Below are 24461 nucleotides of genomic sequence, written 5' to 3'. Positions count from 1 at the left end.
TAAGCTATATTTCAAAATAAATTGAATAGTAAAAATCCAATAATCTTAGTTTTTCACCAACATTTATCGTCTATCCTGTTCTAATGGACTTTGATAGATCTGCATGTGTTTAGCCATAGCAAGCACAAAGCAATACCTCTGCAGAATTTTTCTGTGCTGAGACAGGAGAGGTAATTGGATATTCTTCTTTTCTGGCAGGTACTGGACTGGATTGAAAATCATGGGGAAGCCTTTCTGAGTAAGCATACAGGAGTGGGGAAGTCTCTACACAGAGCACGCGCGCTGCAGAAAAGACATGATGACTTTGAAGAGGTAGCACAGGTAAGGGTCTGAATCAGAGATTTCTACTTTCTGGCTTGATTTTTGTTACTCCTCGTGTGTATTGAGAAAAAACTATTGCTGGTTTGGGTCATACTGCTCTCTTCAAACATTTAGAGCTGACCAGGATCCTGTCTCCCAGGTTGGAAAGTTAGCATGCACACTGCAGAGCATGGTAGCAGCAGGACTTACAATCAGAAAATCACCACCTTGGGTTAATGTCAGGTGTCAAAGAGAAACCACCAGCGGTTTATGGGACAGTGATGCAAAATACTGGGACATAGAGGAGGATGATTATGAGCAAGAGCAATATCACTTATAACTCCTATAGTGCAAACCAAGGACCTTGAGAATAAGGTGGAAAGGAGCAGCTAGCAGAGACACAGGGGAAACACAGGAGTGTGTTTGTAGGAAGGGCAACTACCCTTCCACTCTTTCCAACAGTTTATTATGTGGAAGACTTATTTGTTTTGGAATTAGATGTAATCATTACAGGTATACATTATTATTATTATTATTTTTATTATTATTATTGTTGTTGTTGTTGTTGTTATTGTTGTTATTATTAGTTGTTATTGTTATTATCATAGCACAGTGTAAGCAAGGCTTGTCCAGGATTTTTGTTATGCAGCCAAAAGCTTCCACCTAAAAGCTTTTAACTTTTTCTCGAAGCATGATCAGCATAGATGTTTAAACTTGTATCCTGTCATTATTTATAGAATTTAAAAGAAAGAGGACCTTTGACAAAGATCTTCCAGGGACTGAATAGCTTTTTTTTGCTCTTTATTTTGAGTATCTTATGGCCAGAAATTATCCACTGTCAGCTCTGGCTGTCCAATGATGTCATACCTTTTTGGTTTAGATTTGCTCTATCAGAAATTGATCTTTTGTGAAGGTAATTCTGCTTTCCGCATTTCAGATCAAATACTGATTAATCTATGTAAAGAAGAATGCATCAAATGCTTTGTTTTCTTGATGCACACAAGGCAGATTATTGCTGAAATATGTCACTGTGGTATAAGACAAAAATATATTAGACTTTAACTTGGTTTTTCTGCAGTACCCTTACCATGTGCTGGCCTACTTTAAGAAGTTTCCAGCAACAGGGACTTACCTCTTTCACTGTGCCCTCAGGGAAAGTATTCCACTGCCTGATGAAAGCTGCTGGCTAGATATTTACTTTTTTATGTCTCTTTCTTACCCAATTTTTATTTCTCTTAATCTGTCCCCCACCCTTTCCCCTTTGTTTATATCCTGCTAGTCTTATTTATCTCTTTAAGGAGATAAATGCCAGGGAAGGGGATGAATTAACCACCCTGAAATATCTGTAGAATGTTAGCATGTCTTCTCCTACGTGCCTATTAACCCTGTTAAACATATTTTATTCTGCTAACATGTTCTTATTAATCAATCACTTAAATACTTTTTGTTGCCTATTTCTTCGGATCCTTTCAGTTTGCCAACATCTTTCTTTTAATTAGGTGTTCACCTCTTGGTGGAATATTCTATTGCTTGGCTTACTAGTGAACTTCAGTGCCACCTTTCAGCTGTGATGGGATAGCTTTGCATAACATTGATGAATCACACAGTCTGAAAGCAGCACTTCTAGATCGATGGATCTCTAAAATTTCATGGCACCTCCTGCAGATTTAAACCTTCTGGCAACAGGCTTGAATTTCTAGAATTTCCTTTTTCAAATTTGTTAAAATGGACCCTAGGTTGGAGGGTGCAAACCACAGTTCTACAGGGCTACAAGCACAAGTTAGTGGGAGGTTCCATCCTGAAATCAACATTACATGCCTTCCGAGAAGATGTATTTGAGTCGCCTGTTGTTGCGTGCAGTACTTGGGTAACGAATGAAAACATAGATCATGTAATATACAGGGACTGAAACTATGAGATTTAATGTCCTTCATGGCATTAACGTTTTCTAGATCTCCCTTCTCTGTAATACACTAACATCATACTTCCAGTTACACCTCACTAGAGATGTAGGAAACAAATTAAGAACAGGTGAGAAAAAACAGAAATCACTTGGTCTGAACAATAGAGGTGACAGCAAGTTGTGTAACTGGGCATGGAAACAACAAATTACTTAAGGTTTGCTCCACTGGATCATGTAACATAGAGATACATCCTCTCATCGGGATTTAGGAACCCCACAGATGTGCAGCTTGCATGCATAGGTACTAGGGTAAATCAAGACAGAATTACTTCACTTCAGGTGTTTGTAACCCCTCCTTCTATACTGTTTCAGCATATCTGTCTGTGACCAACTTTAAACACATTTTTATTCAATCAAATTCAGAGCAAAGGGTGTATGGATCCGGTCCACTGAATAACCACTTGTTCAAATGAAAGTGGGCATTTTGGAGGTGGAGAGTATAGAAAGTAAAGTTTGCATGGATATTGAATTGCTTCCGAGATGTAATTCTTTTACATGTTATGTTATATCATCAAGTGTCTTACTGCTCTGCCTGGACAATTGCCAACAGTCTCTATCAGTTCTGCTCTCCAATTATGGTGTTGATGGTGCCTCCTAATTAGAAACAACTGACACAAGTTGAACCTGGTTGCTTCCTCCCTGGATTTGACAGGAATAGTTTCCGCTGGTTTGTTCACACTAGAATAGCATTGCTTATTTATGAGACCTGCCTGCAGTGTGACACTGGAATGCGGTGTTGGCAAATGGACATAGGGACAAGCACTGAAGGGAAGTGAAAGGAATCTCAGGCTTTATCTGAGGTCAAGGACTTAAGAATATAATACTCTCTGCCTTAGAAAGAGTAATAGCAAGGGTAAGTGGGGAGACTATAAATTTGTCACACCTGGAGTTCTCCTGCAGAAGCTTCTAGAAAGGTCAGTTTTTGTGTTTGAGGAATAAATCTGCTTTCCACTCTGATCATTACCAATTTTTATTCTTCCTAATTCCCTCTTGATGCTTAACTCCTTACAGTTGGTTGGTAATTGATTCTAACTTAAGTTTAATTATTTGTCATTTTTCTCAAGATAACAAATGCCTTTGCTATGGCTAGGGTGGATAACTGGCATCTCTCATTCCCTATATAGCCACATAATAAAGCATACTTGCTAAGATCTTAAAGAATAAAATAAGAAGTGTAGTACTGAGTTACCTTCTGACATTGACAGTATTAAGCAATAGTATTTGCTATTGACAGTTCTCCGGAAATGAAAAACTGCTTAGGGTGCCATAGAGTATAATTTTTTTCTTCCAAATCTACTTTGTTTTGGCTTTGATAGATTTGTTCTTATCTTCTGCTGTTTCAGGAAAACATTTGCAAAGGTCAGACTAGAAGCAATTTTGATGAGGTTTTTTGATATTTTCAACAGTGGGCAAAACATTCATGTTTTTGAGTGCTGCCTTACTGCATGTAAAGAAGAGTAGCGTATCTGGGATTGCTGCTAAGGCACTAGATTGAGAGGTGAAACGTGCTCCCTCTATGTATGATTAGAAACTGCACAGATTTATAAATCTGGATGTAATGATCCAATCAAGCGTGGCCCAGATAGATCACACTCCTGCATACAGCTGCGCTTAGAAAATGTCAGTGATTTTAGAGTGCTGCATTGTGGGCAATAGGAAATGTAATCTGGGGTCTCTTTTTCTTATAACTGCTGTTTAGACAATGCTCTGGCAATTTTTCTGACTGTATTTATTCTAGATGGAATGCACAGATGGCAAATGTTTGAATTTGAATTAAAAAGCCTGAGCTCCTGGGAGGGAGGCTGTTATCTTGTATATACCTGTGACGGTTTCTCAGCCAGTGCTGATACTGTTCACTGGCTGCCACCTTGAAAATGCCAACCTTCAGCACAGTGCCTACCACACAGTGAAATTCAGTAGTCAGGCATTATCAATGAGGTAGGAATCAAGATCTCACCAAAGAAATACTACTCTGGATGTAACTGCAATGTTCCTGCGGTAAGAGCCACTTTGCTTGTTTGGAATTACTTCATGTGAATCAGATAATGGTTGTAGATCCAAAGATAATTTCATTTTAGACTCTCCAACTTTTCATTATTCAGGGCTTTTATCCTGAAAACCAGTGTGCCTTTCAGTTGGAAAATTCTATTAACTGGCTTATGGTGCCAAAATCTCCCAATGCTTCAGCACTATTGAGTTCTGTTGTGTTAGAAGCCCTTCTCCCATTGTCTGTCTATGAAGAGAGAGGCTCCGCAGCGTTCTCCTCTCTTCTGGCATTTCTGGCAATCAGAGGTTTAGGACAGCCTTCTTGACACCCTTCTCTGCTCACAAAGCTTTCATCACTGCGTTTGTGCTTGTGCAGAATTAGAAAAGATAGTGGGTAAACAGCTCTGCTAATCCCACTCACTATGCTGAATGGGTTCGTCATTTGAATGATCTGAAAGAATCTTTTCTGTAGTGTTTCTGCATTTACGAACATGTCCATCAGATGTGCTGCTAAGATTTACTGTCGGTTGGGTTTATGCACGTTTTGGGGATGCAAACGCCCACCAGTATATATTTCAACCTGCAGATGGCACTCGCAATGCACTGTAAAAGCCTTTAGCTCCATTAATGGTAAACAGAGCTGAGGTTCTATTGCAAACTAACAAAACATTGTCTCAAAGTGAAATGAAACAGAAGTGGAAGCTGGCTCACACGCTGTCCCCTTGGTGTTCTCCCGCCCTTGCCAAAACCTACATTGTTCAAGGTCACCCAGAAAAACAACCTTTCCTATTTTCTTGGGTTTTTTTTTTGTTTGTTTTTTTTTAATACAAAGCTGGGCGGTTAGTGCTTTAATGCAAGGTGGTGCTTGTCATCTGTGTTTATGGGATAAGCTGCTTTAGATCTGTGGAGCTGCTTTCAGAGCTTTTGGGCCACATTATACTCACAGCTACGACTGAGTTTAGCATTCGGCAACCTGTGTGCATGTTGCATGCAACAGTTGGTTTGCTTTTTGCAGTAAACCAAAGGCACTGATGTTTATGAAGTAAAATATCACAACTCCAGCACACAACAAAGCACATGAGGCATGTGTTCTGACCAGCCTTGGTTCAAGATGTGTGGAGTTGCCCCTCGTTATCAGACACAGCAAGAAGGAGGCTGAGCCATGGCCATCAAAGTTCATGGGGCTTTTCTGTATATCCAGTGCAGTTTTGATTTAGGTACTTAGCTGGACCCTGTATTCCTGACTTTGAAAGTTTTACAGACTGTTGTTTTTCCAAGTTATGCATCCGATGTGTGGATTATTCTTGAATTATTGCAAAGGAGGAGAGACACACAAAATGTGAGCAAAAATGCTGAGCTTTGCAGGATGCCATTTGGGAAGCTATTATTCTCCTGTTCTTGGGTATCTATGCTTGCTTTCCTCCAAGAGAACTTTTGGAATATGGTTATTAAACACCTCAACTGACTTTGAACCATCAAAATTAACCTTTTGTGTACATACGTAGTTCCTTTAAGATTCAGCTCTTTCTTTTATTCTTCTCAGAGAGGTAAATGTATTTCCTGCAAGGGAAGGTTTTCAGAGGAGATCTTGAAAGCCAAGGGCCTGTATCCTCCACTGTGAATCAAAGATCAGGTGATAGTCTTCATCTGAGATGCAATTTGTGCACCAGTATTCCTGTCTAGAGTATTCCCTTCCTCCATCGTACTGTTCCTATGATGCTGTCAGGTCAGAATTTCAAGAAGCCCTTGGAGATGAAAAGAACTTTAGGTGTAAATATGTTGAAAAATATGATTATATTGTTCAGCACGGGAAATATCCTATGGATTCAGTAAGAATTCCTGCAGGTAAAAATGGTATTCTGTGACCTCTCAGTCCCACGTACTTGAACTACTTTAAAATTAAGTGAGGTAATGGAATAGTCAGGCCAATGCTGAACTGTAAACAACTCTTTGTTTGGCCTTCAGGATAAAAACCTAGTGCTCTCCCATACAAATTCAATCTTTGTTGGATGTAATTATTCTAAAGTTTGGCGTGAAGTTCAGTATGGATATAAAACAGCTAGGCACAAATGAGAAGCCCGTGTTGATAACGAGCACTTAGAGAGCATTTTCCCAGAGTGATTTTTTAAATTATTATTGTTACTTTCAAAATTTTGTGATCCACCGGGTTGTTGAGAGGAATAGCTTGCTGGACATACTGGGCTTCTCCCTTTGAGTTGAGTAACTAAAATCTTATGGAGAATGAAATATTAGGCCAAAACAGCGAGAAGTCAGTCAATAAAAGCTGATAAGAACTATGCTCAAAGATAGCAATAATAACTGTGATTTCAATAATGCCACACCTTTCTAAAAATAATAAAAACATGAGACAGGCAACACAGTTTCAGCCCTACTCTTATCTTCATCCTTCTTTGCATGTTCAATAGCAAACTCTGAAGATGTAATCTGCAGTTTCCTGTTCATTTATGCAAATGTATTCAGTTCAACACAAAGAGGAAAAATTGCCCACTGGCAGCACATTACACAGGACTTTGCACTGTGGTGCAGGAGCTCCGAACTCCAGAACTCTTGGTTTCTTCTCCTGGCTGGCAACAGGCTGCATCTGGCAGTCACAGGCAGCAGAGAGAAATGAAACTGCCTATATATGGGTTGTCTGTGGAGGTTATCTTGGGACTTCTGGATCGAAAAACTTCCAGCAGAACAGCTGAAGAACCAGATAGTTTATCACGGAAGCAATAATTTAACTTTTTGCATGAAGTCTAGCAGCTTCTGGGTGACTCAGGGCATAGCAGCATTGCAAATGCAGAGATACTGAGACTGCTCCGCACAGCCTGCGCCGGGAGCCAGAAAAGCTGGGAAGGGCTTGGACAGTAAAGCGGTGCTAGAGGAAATGCTATGGGGACTTGAATGCCAGACCTAAGGCAGAAGCAGGTCATGTAAGGCATATTTTCCCTGAGGAAGTGTAATACTCTTCATGGAACACACTCGTTGTCAGTACATGCTCCATTGCATTAGCTAGACATGTCCAGGGAGACTTCATTAGCAGGGAGTGCTGACAGCGCATCTTGGCTAATCTTCTGAAAGTTTGGATATCAATGTCATTGAATTGGTGGCTGTTGGTCCTCCGTGATCGAGTGGTAATGGGGAACTTGTTTTTACAGAGGCCCTTTAACGGCACCAAAATCTTTGGCGCAGTCACTTGAAGAACTGTACCTATTATGCCATGTCTCTGAGTTTGCATTTCAGTGTATTTTTTCTCAAGCTAGAGGTGATTTTCTTTCCTATTTTTTGTCTTCCAACATCACATGACAGCTGGATCTTTTCATCAAACTGCCTGCAGCATGATTCACAATCTAAATACTCCCTATAAAATCTCATGGCTTGGCAACAGAGTTTTTTAAAATTGCTGGGAGCTAGTTTCCTGTTGCTGGTTTACTTGGATAGGTTTATTTTTGTGTCTTTCAAATATGTTCCTTTAATTTGCCTATAAATGTAAAATGCTGTTCCTATGGCAGACCGAGAGAACAATGAAGCTATTTAAGAAATATGTATTTTTAATCCTAGAGGTTCTGGAAAAATTTAATTTCTAGTGTGTGGAGACTTGTGAGTTTTTGAATTTGTTTCATTTTGAATCAGAAAAGAAAGCCAAAATTTCCTAAAGAAGAAAAATCCTGGAATTCATTTTTTCGGGGCCATAAATTTCTTAAAGATAGTATGGGAAAATTATAAATTTGATGCGTTATAACATGAATCCTAAAGTTATGTGTTACTGATGTCTCAACTGAATAAGCATCCAACTGAAACGAAAGCTATTTACCATTGACAGTTTCTGTGAAATATACACCCTTAAATGAACCACTGCTGTTTTGACTGAACTGTGTATGTTGGTGAAAACCATTGTTATCTAAAGGCTTTTGATCCCCTCTGAAAATATTTCTTTGTGCTTTTCTTATTGGCAGGTCAGTGGGTTATCAAACTGTACCTATTGATTCAGGAAGATTAATTGCAGCCATGTCCAAATCTCATTTGTAATGAGGGTGGACTAGGACTCTTCAGTTCAATTTCTTGTAGCTTTATAGCAGTGGAGCTCATGGGGAGAAAGGTGACTGTGTATCTGATCAGTGGTTTTACTTTTTGATTTTGTCATAGGGCAGTAGAAAGAGCTGCCTGTGGCTGTGCTGCTTCCTCCCAACCAGCCAGTGGTGTCTTTAGGAGAATGACACAACATTAGCCACAGCAACTGTGTTATGGCGTTGCTGCAAACACAAATATGCTGTGTTGCAGGCATTCAGAAAAGGAAATTTCATGTAGCCAATATCAAAGAGATTTGTATTCAGTAACAGAGTAAAATAATTTTGAGGACAGGTTTTAGGTATTCATTATCATTGTGCAAATGTTTTGGGAACAGACTAACTGGATCTGATTGATCACTCTGCAGCATGAGATTTAGAATAAATTCACCCTTTCAATATCAGAGAAATTGCTTGTAATTAACTTGTTCTGAAGAGTGGAGAATCCAGTTCAGTAGCTGTATCTACACTGCAGAGAAGCTGCTTGACGGAGAGGAACAAACAGGTCCCTCTCTTTTCCTATCACAGGTCCCTAATTGTCTGGATGTAGGATGTCCACTTAGTCCCACATCAGATGTTTGAATTGTCTAAAAACTACATTTGCAGTGTGAGATTATTGCAAGTATTTTATATAAATAATCCAACTAACATTTTATTACATATAAACGTATTTTTAAAGTATATTTCCCTGGGGTAGAATTCAGATCTCAGTTTCTTCCATGTAAGAATAAGGCAACATGAATGGATTTATAGGTGTCTTTTGGAATTACATGTTTGTGAACAGGGACAAAAATCCTAGCATGTATATAAATAATTCACTTGTTGATTCAGTGCGTGTGACCCAGCCATCAACATTGCCCTCCATAACTGTGGTCTGTGAGGTCTGGTTTTGCATAACTAGCGCTAGTTTGTGTCACTATGGAAATAGCATACGGTTTGAGGCATTTAGGCATCTTTGTTTAGTGTCTGGTTCAGAGCACAACCACATGCAGAAAAATGCAGGTTCTTCTCTCCCTGTACAGCCTCTGCTGAGCTAGAGAGAGGGATTCTAGGATTGTCATGAAGAAAGCAGGAAGAATCAGCCTTCTCATGTCACTACACTGAAAATGAAACTTTTTTTTGGGAGAAAGGAATTGCAGAATTTCAAGAAGTCAGAGGCTGAGACAGGAGGTGTTTTTGTACTGCCAGTGAGTACGTGCACGTGTTTGTCTAGCATGGTTGCCTGTATTAGTAGGCAGCTAATACAACAGAAACCGATATGTGCTCCAAAACAGTGAAACCGTGTCCTATTGACATGCAATCCTCATTATTATTGGAGTATTTTGTTCAATGCATAACTTGTTTTTTCTGCACGGTGTAGGTAACTTTTCATGGCATTACTGAGATCCACAGCTATGCAGCAAATGGAGAGCAAATTCTGCTTCTGCCTCCCCCTGAGTCATATTAGGGCTCAAAGCAAAAGTGCACAGTGTAAAAGGGCATTTGTCACTCATTAATTTCAAGGAATGGAAAGTGCAGCTTTCACGTTAAGTGTGTCAACCTGAGAGATGAAGCGAATGCTTTGGGTGTTAGGAGAAACGAAGGGTGGTTCTGCATAGAGAGAGGAGATTTTGGCAGCTGAGAGCGGTGGATTTTGGCAGCTGACTCCTGGTTGTTTTGCCTGTGGCCAGGATTTATATTGACAACCAGAACTTGGATTTGCCAATGCCCACATCAAAGCTGACTGCAGGAAGGACTTAAAACATGCAGTGCTCCACAGCAGGGAAGAGAGGTCTAGTACAGTGTTACTGTTGTCTTCTGGGGTTTGTTTTAGGCTCAAAACTGACCTAGTTGAATCCTTTTTAAAGTAAGAGGTAGATGTTTGTTCCCACCATAAAGGTGGCTCAAACAAATGCTGCCCAGACAGGGACACATTCCCACCATTCCTCCTTTGTAAAAAGTAACCACTTCTGACCCATTCCAGGGTGGGGGCAGGTTGTCCCTCCCAATGCCAGGCCCTTTCCCAAAGCATTCATAGTTTTATCTGTGCCAGAGAGTGATGAGCTCCATTCATGTTCCAGCCGCAGTCATGTGTTGAAAACCAAATGTGGAGAAAAGCAGCCTTACAGCACAGCCAGGGCTGTGCAGCCACGCTGAAATATCAGTCAACTCACCAGAATGTGTGCTCCCGCCCGGGATCAGTAATTGGGTCACTGGGTCATTTAACCATCATAAATTTAGTTTTCTTGTAGTCACATGGAAATGCCGGACAGAAAAAAAAAAAAAAAGATATTTCAGAGCACAGAGTGGAATCCGATTTGTGTGCTGGGATAGGGACACAAAATAAGGAGATTATTTTGGAATGAGGATGGTGAGGGGAGTGTAAATTGCTGCTTGGACCTGCCGAGCATGGCTCCAGGGGTGGGGGCAGGTGCCCAGATCCTCTGTTTGGGATTTGGTACTAAACTGGGACTCCAGGGTAGCAGGCAGAGAGAGATCAAAAGACAACTCAAAGAGAATTTCTCTGATCTTTGTTCTTGTCTCATATTATGTCCAGTGTTATCCTTTGGAAGCCTGATTTGGGATTTTTGGAGGAAGGAGGATTGGATAGGGAGAGGAAAGGATTTGGCAACATTAAATAAAGAATACACTAGAAAGCTCTCAGGATTTTTTTATAGTAAAAGAATTGGCAGATGTTGACTATATAGGCAGTATCTCATATGCCTGCAGTATTCTGCTACATGCCAAAAATCAATACATTTTATTAGCACAAGGGCTTCTGGTGGGAATATTGTTCTGTACCTAGTCTCTAATTGTGAGTCATTATTAAGATATATTTATCTCAGATCCTGTGTGGCCGCCTAATAAGAGCCAGAAATAAAAAAAAAATGTTATCTTTCTAAATCTTTGTTGTGATTATGATAACTTGAATTGAATTTCACATGGTAGAACACTATTGTAAAAGCAGCCCATAAGAATGTGTTCCTACCAACATGAAAAACGTTAGTTCCTGTCTGGAACTTTTCTAAAGTGTATGATTAGGTCTAGTGTAAAATAAGTACATGCATAAATAAAATGTTTTAGTACTTCCTCTGTAGTGAAAACGCTTTGTGTTCTCCCTTATTATATATGTGCAGTCCATCTCACTAGCTCTTACAGAAGATTTTAATCTTTTTACGCTTTAGGGAAGACTGAGCCCTTAGTCCATTTTGCATTGGTAGCACCTGTGAAGAACTAATTTGATAGGTAATCTGTACAGACATTTCACATGTCAGGGAAATAAGAGTGGTGAAAAATCGGTTTATAAATCTAATAAGATAGAGAGAATAGTTTCTACTCATTTGAAACAAATTCCAACGTGTAAACCATGATGGAGAGCTGAACTAATGTTGACAGCAAAGAGATTCTGAATCCAAGACACCATCTTGCTGACCTGCTTCCAAGGGCGCTGAGCTGGAAAAAGGAAATGAAGTAGAAAGTTATTCTGGTTTTAGTTGAAGTTGAGGAAGCTGCTTTGTTCTTGTTGATAGCAGAGGGACATTCACCATCAAATTATCTGAGGTCCAGAGGGAAGGGGGACAGGGACAGAGTTTATCTGAGTGGTGGGCGAATGGTGTGTTACTGTTCCTGTTCACAGGATATGTTAGGAAACCTTCTTCCAAATGGGAATACTTGAACTGTCAACAAGACAGAGGTGCTGGTGTTTTATTTTCATTGTGTATTTTGTCTCCAGCAGGCAGTGTACCGAAGTGTGAGGTTTACTCTGGATGGCAAGACCAAATCTTTGCTACTAGTTAACTTACTTGGGCAAATATGGGGGATACAGGAGATCATCAAGGGACTCCCTGCTTCCCTGTGATCCTAGAGGGATTGTAGACAATGCTAGCACAGGGCACTCTCAGCTGCACCACAAGACATGATGCCCATATCCTGCACCACTCCCACCTGGGCTGATGTATGGGACCTGATGCAGTGCAACGTGTCAGGAAGGGAATGTGTGTTTCAAAAGAGCAGCAGCAAAAAATTCATTGAATTTCTGTATCCTTCCTGAGGAAGCAGCAGTGCACTGACCCTGCTAAAAGGCAGTGGCGTATCTTCCCCTGTGTTTTTTCTGTCAAACATCAGTTTGCATGTAAGAGGTGGCCTTTAATTTATGGCAAAATAGAGTTCACTGCAAATCTTGAGGTCCTATGATGCTTTTTGCAGCAGCCTATGTTGCATATAGTCACATTTTTGTAACATATTATCAGACAGAAGGAAAGTTTTATTGTTATGCGTTGTGTATGGAGTACTGTGTTATGTTCCACACTACCTGGTCTCTATAGTTGGCTATATACGAACTCTTAATCTGAAAGCTTTAGAGAATTCTGGACAAAATTTTGCTGAATTTTCTTCTGTTAAACGTTATCTCATTCTATAAACAGTCCCATGTTGCTCAAAATGTGCTTCAGGGCAGATGTTATAACCTGTCTCTACGTTAATGGAAATAAAGGCACAACTGAGTTGATGTAGTGGCTGTGGGGGAAACACAGAGAGGAAATGTTGTGCTGTCTTATTTAAAGCAAGTTCCATAAAAACCTAGGCACTAGAAACAAGGGCAGGCAGTTTACAGAATTCACATCCTTGTAGTTTTATTTCTGCCTCTGTTTTCAAGGCAGCAGTGCTGCCAGTTGCACTTCGTACTGAATTTTCCCAGTGCTGTTGACAGTCCAAAGCCTTTCAATACTGTTGTTGCTATGTCTTTGAAATTTCTTAACTGTGAGTATGGTATTAAACCCAGAATGCCTGAAGTTATTTCAATTTAGGAGACTGGCAGGACCTGATAAAGCTGTCATGATTTCACTTGTATCTGCAGGGCTCAGAAAAGATGTGAACTGAGCTTTTAGGAAAGAAATCAATGGTGTGCCCTCCCAGATTGTTGCTCACCTCTGAGCTGCCACAGGATTCTTCGTTTCTCCACTCCTTTTCCCCCCTATCATGAAGAAGTTTTGGGGCTTTGCTATGAACTGTCTGGGATTGTTGGTGATTTTTATCATTGGAGAAGCTTTCAAAACACTGCATTTCACTCTTGACAGTTTGCCTTCTTGAGGTCCCTTGTCACCTCTGATGAGTTTCGAAGGCTCTCTTACCTTACAGTCATTTGAGCAGCTCTCATTCATACACTCTGCTAATCACTCAGTTATCAAGTCATTGTGCAGTGATAACACTGTTTTCCTGGTACTCTCAATACACTGCGTAACTCTAACCAATATCAGGTGATATTATTTTCTGGCCTTAAAACCAGTTCAGTTTTGTGTCTGACGACAGAACTACTGTATACTGGCATCTCAGTCGATTATATTGTCTTCACTGTTCTGCCATCCTTGCTGTTGCTCACTTCTACATACTGCTACTGTGCAACGATGTTCTCAAACAGAAGGAATCAAACTCTTTTTATGGATATTATCACTGATAGGATATAGTGATAAATACTAGGATAAAACTTGGCCAATAATGATCAGTTTCAGATATCTTCCGTAATTCTTGTACCTCCTTGTAGAGTCCATAAAATATTGAAAATACTTAACAGCAGTAGGAGTTTTTCATCATCTCATTTAAATATGCTGTTCAGGTATGCTTCTCCCAGAAGGGCAGTAGAGTGACAAGAAATAAAGTATTCCAAAGAGTATTAATTAGTCTTTACCTGCATAACCCTATCATCATATTTCCTAATTCTTCCCCTTTAAGCACAGAACGAGCCTCCATACTAAGTAGATACTTTCTATTGAGGGTGCCTTAAGTTGCCAAAGTGATACCTCATTCATATGCTCTGCTAATCTAATAATTGCTGGCTTTGAAGGGGTGTGAGACCACCAAAGTTAACTCTGTCAAGTTTTTTCAATGCAGTCTCCGCAAGCTGTTTCCTCTGATGGCTCTTTAGTTTGTGAATGGAGTTGGTTTTGTGTAAGACTCAGTGGATGAGTCGTCCTAGGGCAGCACTGCTGTCTCAGCAGACAACCTCTCTTGCCTCAGGAAAGATGCTGAAGATGGTTTTGTGGGATTAAAACTTCATTCTTGTGCCAAAGGAGCGTTCTTCCAGCTCCTATGTGGAGTTTTGTAGATAAAAAGATCTTAAATTCCATCTCACAGAGTGTGAAGGTGCATACATTTCTGGCAGTTTAAACTGCACTTTCTTCAAGGGTGTTTATCAGGTGTAATCCTGCAATGATATCCCCTCCTTGTAACATGAAGTATGCAGATTGCTTCCCTGGAAAGAGTAGGACTATTCACTTAACTCATAATAGGTGATTAGTGGTTTATTTAATAGAGGAGATTGAACATGTGTGCTCAATAAAATAAAACAGGGAAGAATGAGGAAGTTTGCCAGGCTCCAAGTGAAGCCTTTGGTGGAGTAGTCTTTCCGCCTACAAAAAGAATGAAATTTCTTGTCTTCCTGCTTGCAACAAAAATGAAAATGAATCTTGCAACATTTTCAAAAGATCTAAGCAAAGGTTTAGTACTTTGCTAAATATACTTTTGAGCATTCTGACTTAGAAGAAGAAAATAGCTTTGGAGGCAACTTGCATAGATTGTATGTTTTAGTAGTGATAGAAAATTTCAGTGATGGTTAATCTGACCACACCAAGCCAAGAAGTTAGCTTGTTCTTTGTGTGCTTGTGGTATGTGGACACCTGCTGCATCTATGTGCCATTGCATATTTATTAATATTGGATATGATGTGTGCTATTAGATGGCTTTTTAAACATTACTTCAACCTATGTTTCACTGGCATTTCATTGAATAATGGTTGTGATCACAGTGGAGTTAATTAGCATGATTGTGGTAATAACAGCATTCTCTACTTGATGTATGACTGCACTTCTGATTGAGACGAACAGTTGATGTGATAAAATATACCATAGCCAACATTTTTTAATCTAAAGTAAGCACTCAATATGAAATAGCACAAAGAAGAATTCCTTTAGGTAATGTATTTCCAGCTGTTAATTCTAATCTTGGTTATTCATTAGTTTGAAGGTCTAAGGTAGCTTTTAAAAAATTTATCTGGGGTTTCAGAATTCAATGTAATGTGTAAGTGTCATTTTTTTAAATTCAAATAATAAATTCATCTAAATTCATATGTGAACCCTGAGGGAAAATCATAAATAAAAGATAACGATACGTGGAAAAATATCTGGTTCTTGGCGACGATTAGTGAGCCTGCTGTGTGATGTCCACCTCATCATTTTCAGGGACTGCTTATTTCTCTTTCATGCTCAAGAATCCCTTATACTTAGATAATCCACTGAAATCATGGAATTACTGGAGGTGTAAAGTAGTGATTAGTACCAGCATGGTATTATATCTGGCCTCTTAACCAGCTGAAATGGAAGCGAACTTCATATTCCCCAAATCCGTGGATGCTCCTGAACTGACCTAAGCTTCGAATGGCAGTGAAGAAAGTAAGAATGGATCAGTAAATACAGATACTCAGCCAGAAAATATCTGAAGAAAAATAATTTCAAACATTGTGAATGAGCCATAGTCCCACACTGGGAGATGAGGTGTGAGGACCTTTCAACCTCGTGTATCAGCTGCAAAGATAACTTTTTCAGGAGCTGGGGGAGAGGTTTTTCATGCATTGCTGGTGTGCTGGAGCATAGGTGGTGTTCCAGGTGCTCTGGTTCCTAGACTGTGTTCAGAAATAGATGCAATACTGGGAGCAGTAGCAATAATTACGTTGAAATTGTCAAGTAGTTGATGCTTGGACACATACTTACACATGCTTGTGCTCACAAACTTACTTGAGATCCTCATTTGTTAAACTGCTTAAACAGATGTGATTCAGTCATTTAAAGGTAGGCACGTTCTTACATGTCCATCAAAAAATGAATATAAGAGGGTGTAGTATTTGAAGAGCTCAAACTTCAAGGATGTTCCAAGGAGAACTGGGTAAAAATTATGACAAGAAAAAGTTAAGATGAATTGCCGTATCTCAGGGAAGAACAGTCTGCAAAGAAGGCGATGGAAACTTCGTTAACCTGGATATTTTTTGAAAAGATCTGGAGAAGTTTCTGTTTTGGTGTACGGTAGGGAACAATCCTGTACTGATAGAGCAAGTGGCTGCATGGCCTCAGAGAGATGTTTGGCCTTTAACTTCTTTAACTGTAATTCCTGGCAAGTCTGTTTTGAGTTAAAACAATAGAGCACAAGTAAGAATACAGGTCTTGATTTGATTATGTGAAATTCAAACTGAATAAAATCACATCTTACTTTAGATCATCATATGCATTTAGCCTTTGCCCTTCTTGAGAGAAGAGGAATTTTGACAAAGAGGGATGCTTCCTTAAACCCCAGATTTATTTATCAAAGAAGTGCTTCATCATGGTCACTTGTTTTAGTCTTTGACTATCATATTACTAAAGGTATAATTCTCCACAAAAGCCTGACTGTGAGATCACTTAACATAAACAAAAAAAATAGAGGTAGTTTTAACAAAATGTCTTGAGCAAAGAATCTGATAGCAGTAACTGAGCTTCATAATTAAAGATAACAATAGTTTATAAGGATTGAGAAGAAATGCAGAATCAGCTCCATAATTATCATTTTGTGAATGTGAATCGTGCTGTAGCTTCTGCAGGGAGGAGTGCTACCTGCTGCCTATGCACAGAACAGGGGTACAAGGGCTCCAAAGTTTTATTTGTAGCCCTTTGCTATTTTTTGGCTCCTCCTGCAATCTTGAGTAAATGGCTAAGAGGCTAACCCAGTTCTTACCAAAGTCAGTAAGATCCTTTTAACTGTTCTCAGTTAGTGATGGATCAGGCTTTGAACTTTGTCTCGACATCTCATCTTCACAGCAGGAGTAATAATACTGTGATTTCGTCTTTGGTGCTGAAGAGTTGAGTCACAACTGTAAAGACCAGAAAGAAGATATCACATCAGAGAAGTCTCTTAAGCTTCAGTATGGAGGCATAAGAAGGGATTCACATCACTGGTCTTTAGTCAAGAAGATCAGATCTAAGCTAGTCATCTAAGTTCTCTCTCTAGTCAGTACGTACTGGCCTCTAGAGATGCCGTCTCTTCTGTGCCTTTTACATGTTAAAACCCAGGTGACAAAGTTGTCTGAATTAAGTGAGGAACCTTTGCCTGGAGCTGCCTTTCACAGCCCCAGAACTTGGATAACTCAGAATAAGGCAAACTGGTGCTGCCTCATTCCACTTCAGCATGCCTAAACATCTTCCTAGGAAGTTTGGTGTCATGGGTACATGGTTTGTATTTAACGCAATAGTGTATCTGACCACCCACCCTGGTCCCCCTACCTCATGTTTCCCCTGATGTATGCAGCTAAACATCTTTCTCTCGCTGAGCTGATTGTTGTGGTTCACTCCACGCTGGAGATCTTGGAGACAGTTACCATGTAAACCTCTCTAATAAACAGCTGTGAAACACTGTGCAAGAGGAGATTGTTCGGCAAAAAAAATTACCTAGTTTTGGGCTGTGAACTCTGCCCTGGACTACCATCAGAAACAGCTTTTTTCAATGTAATCCGCCTAGAAACAGGTAGAAATAGACTAGTTACAAGTGTAGTTGCTAGGAATAGGGGGGAAACTTCATGGAACCATTCTCTGAAAATGCATTTGGGTTGAAGCCAAAATGCTGCACTACATTGATCCGTGTGTTAAAAATGCAGTAAAACAACACAAATACACTCCCTCTTGGTTTGGGATTTTTTTATTCCCTATTTTTTTTTTTCTAAAAATTTAAGAAGGATGTGAAGGTCCTTGAATGCATCCAGAGGAGGGCAACAAAACTGGTGAAAGGGCTGGAAGGAATGTCTTATAAGAAGCAGCTGAGGACACTGTGTTTGTCTAGTTTGAAGAAAAGGAAGCTGAGGGGTGACCTCAGGGCTCTCTACAGGGTCCTGAGGAGCGGGAGGGGAGAGGGAGGTGCTGATCTCTTCTCTTTGGAAACCAGTGATAGGATGTGTGGGAATGACTCAAAGCCACACCAGGGGAGGTTTAGACTGGACATTGGGAAGCTTTTCTTTACCAAGAGGGTGGTCACACTGGGACAGGCTTGCTAGGGAGGCGGTCAGTGCCCCAAGCCTGTCAGTATTTAAGAGGCATTTGAACAATGCCCTTAATAACACATTTGAACTTTTGGTCAGCCCTTAAGTGGTTGGGCAATAGAACTAGATGATTGTCGTATGTCTGTTCAAAATGAACTGTTATACTCCATCCCATTCTGATTTGCTTCTGAGTAAGATATTAGACTTCTTTAGCTTACAATGGGTATCATCAATAAGAAAGGCAAAATATTTCTGTTCTGCTGCCTCTAACTTGATGTTGGTCCAAGAATTAACTGATGCATTATTCTGTATTTTTTTCTTTTAATAATTTTTTTTATTTCTAATTAGGAAAAAGTGCCAAATACTTCTAAATCAGAATTGGCTGGTTTGTACTGAGCACTTCAATGGTATTTTCTGTGTAACAAATGAGGCTAAGCACCAACTGCCTGCAGCCAGTGCTCTCTGATATTGAGAATCAATGCAACTCCTACTCTGGGTTAAAAAGATTTGAAGGGATCAGTTGACAAAGCACATCTCTGGCACAAAGATTATGGACAAAGTAATGTTCGTTTCAACTTTAAGAAAATCCCTTAGACAGTTTGTAGAGGGCACTGTGTTTGGATAGCGCATGTCCAGTGCAGCAGTGGGTTCATGTGCAGTGACCTGGAGACACAGTGGAATCTCAGCTGAGATCTGCTACCAGGGTCAGAGATGGAAATGGGTCCCGGTGTTTTGCCACTTGTTGGTCTGAGATGCGAAGGAAAGTATGATAAAAGTAACAGGCAAATTTCACATCAGCTTTTTCATGAACCATTTTTTCAACTTCCTACAGAATATCAAACTGTTAACAATTAATGAATCAGAGTTATGGGAATCCTGTTAGTAAATATTGCCATGGGATAAGACAACAATCACCTCCACGTCCGAATTATGGCAGGGATTGTTACATAGGCTTTGTTAGTCAATTTATTTTCAATAATTGTGTTTATTTTTGTTATTTGCAAGAAAAAGAAGATATGTGAATGCCTTTTGGTTCTGTCTAAAATGAATTCCAGAAGCGTGTATTACAGCTATTTCCATTCTGAAAGCTGAAGGGTGCAGTTTGATTTTTTTGTGATTGCAGGTTTCATGTTTGAAATAGGTGATTATGCAAAGATTAGAATAGAAAGATTATTAAGAGATTTGAGATGGAGCATAGTTTTGTGCTTGAAAGAGTGCAGAGTGTGATGCCAGTTAGCAGATCACTGAGAATTTCAGAAGTATATACATGACAATTCTCTCAGGGGTTAATGCAACGTTAGGAAAAAATACCACACACTCCTAGTTTCAGAGAGCGCAGAATTTTATAACTCTATTTAAATATATGGACTATTTTTCTGTGGAACTTGTGATATCATTGTTTGATGGGAATTAATTTCAACAGATGTAGAAGCGACAATCTTCATGGGATCTTCCCTCTGGAGAGATGAGCCATTTTGGATGTCATCTTCCTCAGGATGATATAGAAAATCTTCAGTGGGTCTACGGTTTGCAGAAAAGCGGACAACCATGATTGTCCTTCTAGTAGCAAAAATGTCCTCCTGTGGTTATGTTAGCTCTTACCTTCTTCCAAAGTTTTAAATCTTGATGCCAGTTTTGAGGTGTATCCAGATGTTGTGCTGCTGGTAGACCCTTACAAGTCTCAGAAGGGCTGGGAATCTAAGGAACCTCTTCTGGCTGCTTTTCTTCATCTCAAGACTTAATTCTCTCTCCCACCCTGCCTGATCCAGGTGCAAAGACCTTCAAACAAATGAAATAAGGTCCTGGACTCTGAAGAGTTTATTGACAAATGAGTGAGCTCAGAGTGAAAAATGTACAAAGTAGGCAAGCAGTGCAGCATTGTGTCCAAAATTAGGTATGGATGATTCAGGGAAGCATCACTGTATTATGACAGTGCCTGGCACAGCCCAGGGGAAACGCTGCATGTGGCTCCTTCCACATCCAGCCAGATTCCTTGAGGAAAATCCCTGTTGCCTTTGGAGAACATTGTGCGATACGAAGGGACTGCTGCAGGACCATTGCATCCTTTGCTGTCTGTAGTAGTATTCTTACTGTATGTCAGCAAAGGTGTTTGTGTCTCGAATCTGTGCCATAAGCAGAGAATGAATGCATTTAAAAGTATGCTAAATATTATAAATAAAAGCAGGGGGCAGCCTTTTGCCCAGGAAGCTGGACTGATGCTCGAGCTGTTGTAGTGGTAATATGTGAAAAACTCTAGAGTGGAGAAGACTTGGAAAAATAGTGCTAGTGTTGGCGTTTGCTCCAAGTGCTATTGGAAGAGAATCATTCAGAAAGGATGCTGTTGGGTGAAACTGGACCCAAATTCACATCATATTAAGTAGAACTTTTTTTACAAATTCTCAGCTAAAGAGGTTTCCAAAAAATAATTATTAAAACATAACGTTTTGCCACTGTTAACAACCCAACCATTATAGCAGTGGCCTGGAAGTGAGGGAATAAAATTTTACTATTAGCAACAAAACTGTCTAGAATATATTCCTAACAGTCCAAAAGGAGAAATGCAAATACTCTAAGTTTATAGTCTGCCCTCAGAAACTTGGGAAATGAACAGTGAATGAGCTGTTTTCTTTCTGCTTTTTATAACTGGAAATATTTTCCCCCAATAAACACTTGGAGAAGAGTATTCCATCTTCTTATTGAATATTTTCTCCAGCAACAGCTGTTGACTGCAGCAGAGTATCATCTCAGTAAGAACAACATGACTTAATTAATGGCTTTTATGCTTGACAGTGTAGCTTTAATGTTCAGCTATACACGTGTGTCCACAATGTTCAAAGCTATTTTGTGTATATGTATAAAATGAATGCTTTTTTAAACTGAAGAGGTTTCTCAGTAGGGTTTTGAAAAAGAAAGTGCTACAATTCTGCTTCTATTGATGGGGAGGTTGAAATTCCCAGCGAGAGAAGTCGAAGACCAGTGCTGGGCATTTCTGAAGATCTCACTCACTACCAGAAACACCCTTAAGCTGATATCTTTGCTTCTTCTTATTTTTGTTAAGTGTTAAACACCACAGAGCTATTGGCCTCCACTTGAGTGAAAAAAGCTTTTCTGTGACAGCAAGGACTGTCTAGGTTTAGTTAGCTAAACATAGTTGACTAAATCATAGCTCTACGGCTTTGGAGCAGATGAGACTTCCCATTTCTGCTGTTATTTATGAGACTCTCTGCAGTATTAATTAGTTCAGTGGTGTTTTCCAGAAACATGGAAGATGGAGAGAAAGGATGGGCAGATAGTTTGAAAGCTGGGATAAGTTTGATGGAATTCACCTCTGTTCCTCCACAGTCTGGCGTGCCTTGGGTGCATCGTTTAGCCCTTGTGTTTCTCTGGTTAGAAATATAATGCAGAACAGTAGACAAAAGGAAAAAAAATAGAAGGAACTTGAAGACAGTCTTCTCAAGTTATCTCACAAAAGCTAGTGAAAGGCAAATGTTTCTTGTGGCTGAGTCATATCTGGCTGACATGATTGCCTGCTGTAATGTGATAGCTGTTGGGAGGCCTTTGCAATGAGCTTGTAGCTGAGTGTCACGTGAGACACTGTAGGCTTGTGAGGTGGTTATTCCCACTTGCTTCATTACATTGTCTTTGAGAAATTCCAGGGGACTTGAAAATAAACAAATACATAGTCCTGTTGCTGTGCCTGGCAGGATTGAGCTGGGGTGATGTGTTTCACGTAAGAAAATATTTCATGCGTACTCAAGGATTCGTCCATGTGGCTTTATACATTCTCCTTTCACAAATGACAGTGCCAGTAGCAATTATTACTATTGTTCTAAGACTCTGATAATCACTTGCTTTCATGCCTTTGAAAGTATAAAGAGCTTGTCTCAGGAGTTTACTTGCCACAATTGTATTACTCATACTCTGTTTCTTGCTTTGCTTGCTGATAGAATACATACACCAATGCAGACAAGCTTTTGGAGGCTGCAGAGCAGTTGGCTCAGACTGGGGAATGTGACCCTGAAGAGATCTATAAAGCAGCCCGGCATCTGGAAGTGCGCATTCAGGACTTTGTCCGGAGGGTCGAACAGAGGAAACTTCTCTTGGATATGTCAGTCTCCTTCCATACCCACACCAAAGAGGTAAGATGTGCATGAGGGAATTTATCTGTGTAATGCTGCAAGAGACTGACTGAAAGCTTTGATGACACAGAAGAGGCATCTTCACTGCACAGGGCTGATATCGAGTTCATTTGATGCATGTGACTGACTTCTGTAAAGAGCAAACCAAATGTGAATGAAATATGTGAACGACACAGTATGCTGAAATATAGGGACAACATATCAAGCAGTGCTTAATTCACAACTATTATATATTGTTAGAAAGCAAGAATTTTCTTGTAAGAACATGAGTTGATATTAACACATTAGGTATAAATGTGCTAGCAGTGTGATATGTGTCCTCAGAGGGATTCTGTTTGAAGGTAATGTTAATTAATGTAATGATTATTGTTAAGTGTTACTGGAATTCTTACATTGTTTAATGAGGCAGACTTCACTTTTCAAAATTACGGTTAAGGCGTAAATGGCCACATACTGATACAGTGAATCAGGGAGGACCTGAGTAAATGCTCTTTAGTGTAATTGAAAATATCCAGAGATAAGGCTGTGTTGCCAGAGATACAGTGGACTGGACATCAAATGGGTGGCCACTGGGGATGTAATTAAAGGATACTTTACATTTTTCTGCAGACCAAAGGCCATTCAGTGATGAGCGACTTTTAAAGACAAGGTTTCTGCTGAGAGAGATGGAATTAGTCAGAATGGTTGTTTTCATAGTCTGCAGCATCTTTTTGCAAAAGCACACTTGATCAGAAAGATGCTCTTAGAAGCCGAAGGCTTTGTCTGTGTGTGCCAATTTGCATGTTGCAAACAAGCTGTGTACAGCAGGCTTTAGCATGTTGGGAAGCCTCCTTAAATAGAAGCTGTATGCACACATTCATATATATAAATATATATACACACACATAAATATGGAAGATGGTTGAAGTTAAAGTTTGTCCATTATAGCTGTTGATACGGGAAAGTTTTCCTTTTACATCCCACTTCTGCAATATGGTAAAATCTAGTTACTTTAAGCTTGTGAATAATACTATTGTTTCCACAGTAGCTCAAATGCTTATAGCTATGCATACTTGCTGTGGGGGCAACTTAATTGGTTATTTCCTCAGTCAAAATTATTTCATAACAATTTCCTACTGTGATTAACCTCATTTCACCTATGCAGGCAGTGACTAGTAACACAGAGATAAGCATTACTCCAGGAAGTTATCAGTAGAATGTGTTTTCTATCTTATAAATTTCTTCTGATGATTACTGGTACTGTGTAGCCTAATTTGAGTTTAGGAACTAGAGCTTCCTTATATGAAAGGTTTGGGATTGCAGTGCACTAGACTTCTACCCTCCTTCAGCAAGAAAGGAATTTGCCTGCTCGACTCACCTGGTTTTAAGGAGCTTTGTTTCAGTGTATAAAAGTGCGTATTTTTTTGAAACTATTTAAAAAGTCTTTTGTGACAGCATCAACGCTGTTTTCTAGATACTGAGAGTAAACTAAATCTCTGCTTCATTGACATTTACCCATGTGCTGTGATGCCTTTTTGGAAAGCTCAGCAGTTGCTGTCGGTTTTAGGGAGATCCAGGGTGGACATACTCTGTCTGTCTGTCTCTCTCCAGAAGGACAGACGAGGGAGCTGTCGCACAGAACTGGGACAGCAAAGTCAGGGTGGACACAGGAATCTACATTCATCAGAATGAATGAAAGCCATTGCATTGGGAGCAAGGAGGCTGCTGAAATTATTGCAGTCTCCAGCAGCATCCCAGTGTTGGAGGATGCATGGTAGATCTGCGAGGTAAAGGAAGTTTTAATTTCCTTACTGTTGTGTTAATTAAATCCTGAGGGGGCCTTTTTCTACAGGTTCACTGAATTTCATTGAGTGTCACTACCTGCCTCTTTCAGTGACACATTTCTGCACTGGTGGGAGTCACACAGCCCAACACCTCTTCATTTTTTAATGTAATTGTCATTCTTCAATATGAATATAAACCAGACAGCTGGATTT

The 24461-nt window shown here is 39.8% G+C and overlaps 1 protein-coding gene across 12 annotated transcripts in view; it reads left to right on the top strand.

Moving 5' to 3' along the window:
• Positions 1 to 24461, top strand: part of KALRN (kalirin RhoGEF kinase) — a 513673-nt gene that overhangs the window by 274787 nt on the left and 214425 nt on the right. For all 12 annotated transcript variants that reach the window (XM_054069262.1, XM_054069263.1, XM_054069264.1 and 9 more), the window contains exons 10-11: positions 199 to 321; positions 22294 to 22485. In XM_054069262.1, coding sequence (XP_053925237.1) covers positions 199 to 321; positions 22294 to 22485 — 315 coding nt within the window. The remainder of the gene's footprint in view (positions 1 to 198; positions 322 to 22293; positions 22486 to 24461) is intronic.

This window comes from Cuculus canorus, chromosome 6 (genome assembly GCF_017976375.1).
Source record: "Cuculus canorus isolate bCucCan1 chromosome 6, bCucCan1.pri, whole genome shotgun sequence".
Taxonomy (NCBI): domain Eukaryota; kingdom Metazoa; phylum Chordata; class Aves; order Cuculiformes; family Cuculidae; genus Cuculus; species Cuculus canorus.
Note: the sequence above shows the minus strand (reverse complement) of the source record. Positions and strands in the feature narration are given on the sequence as shown.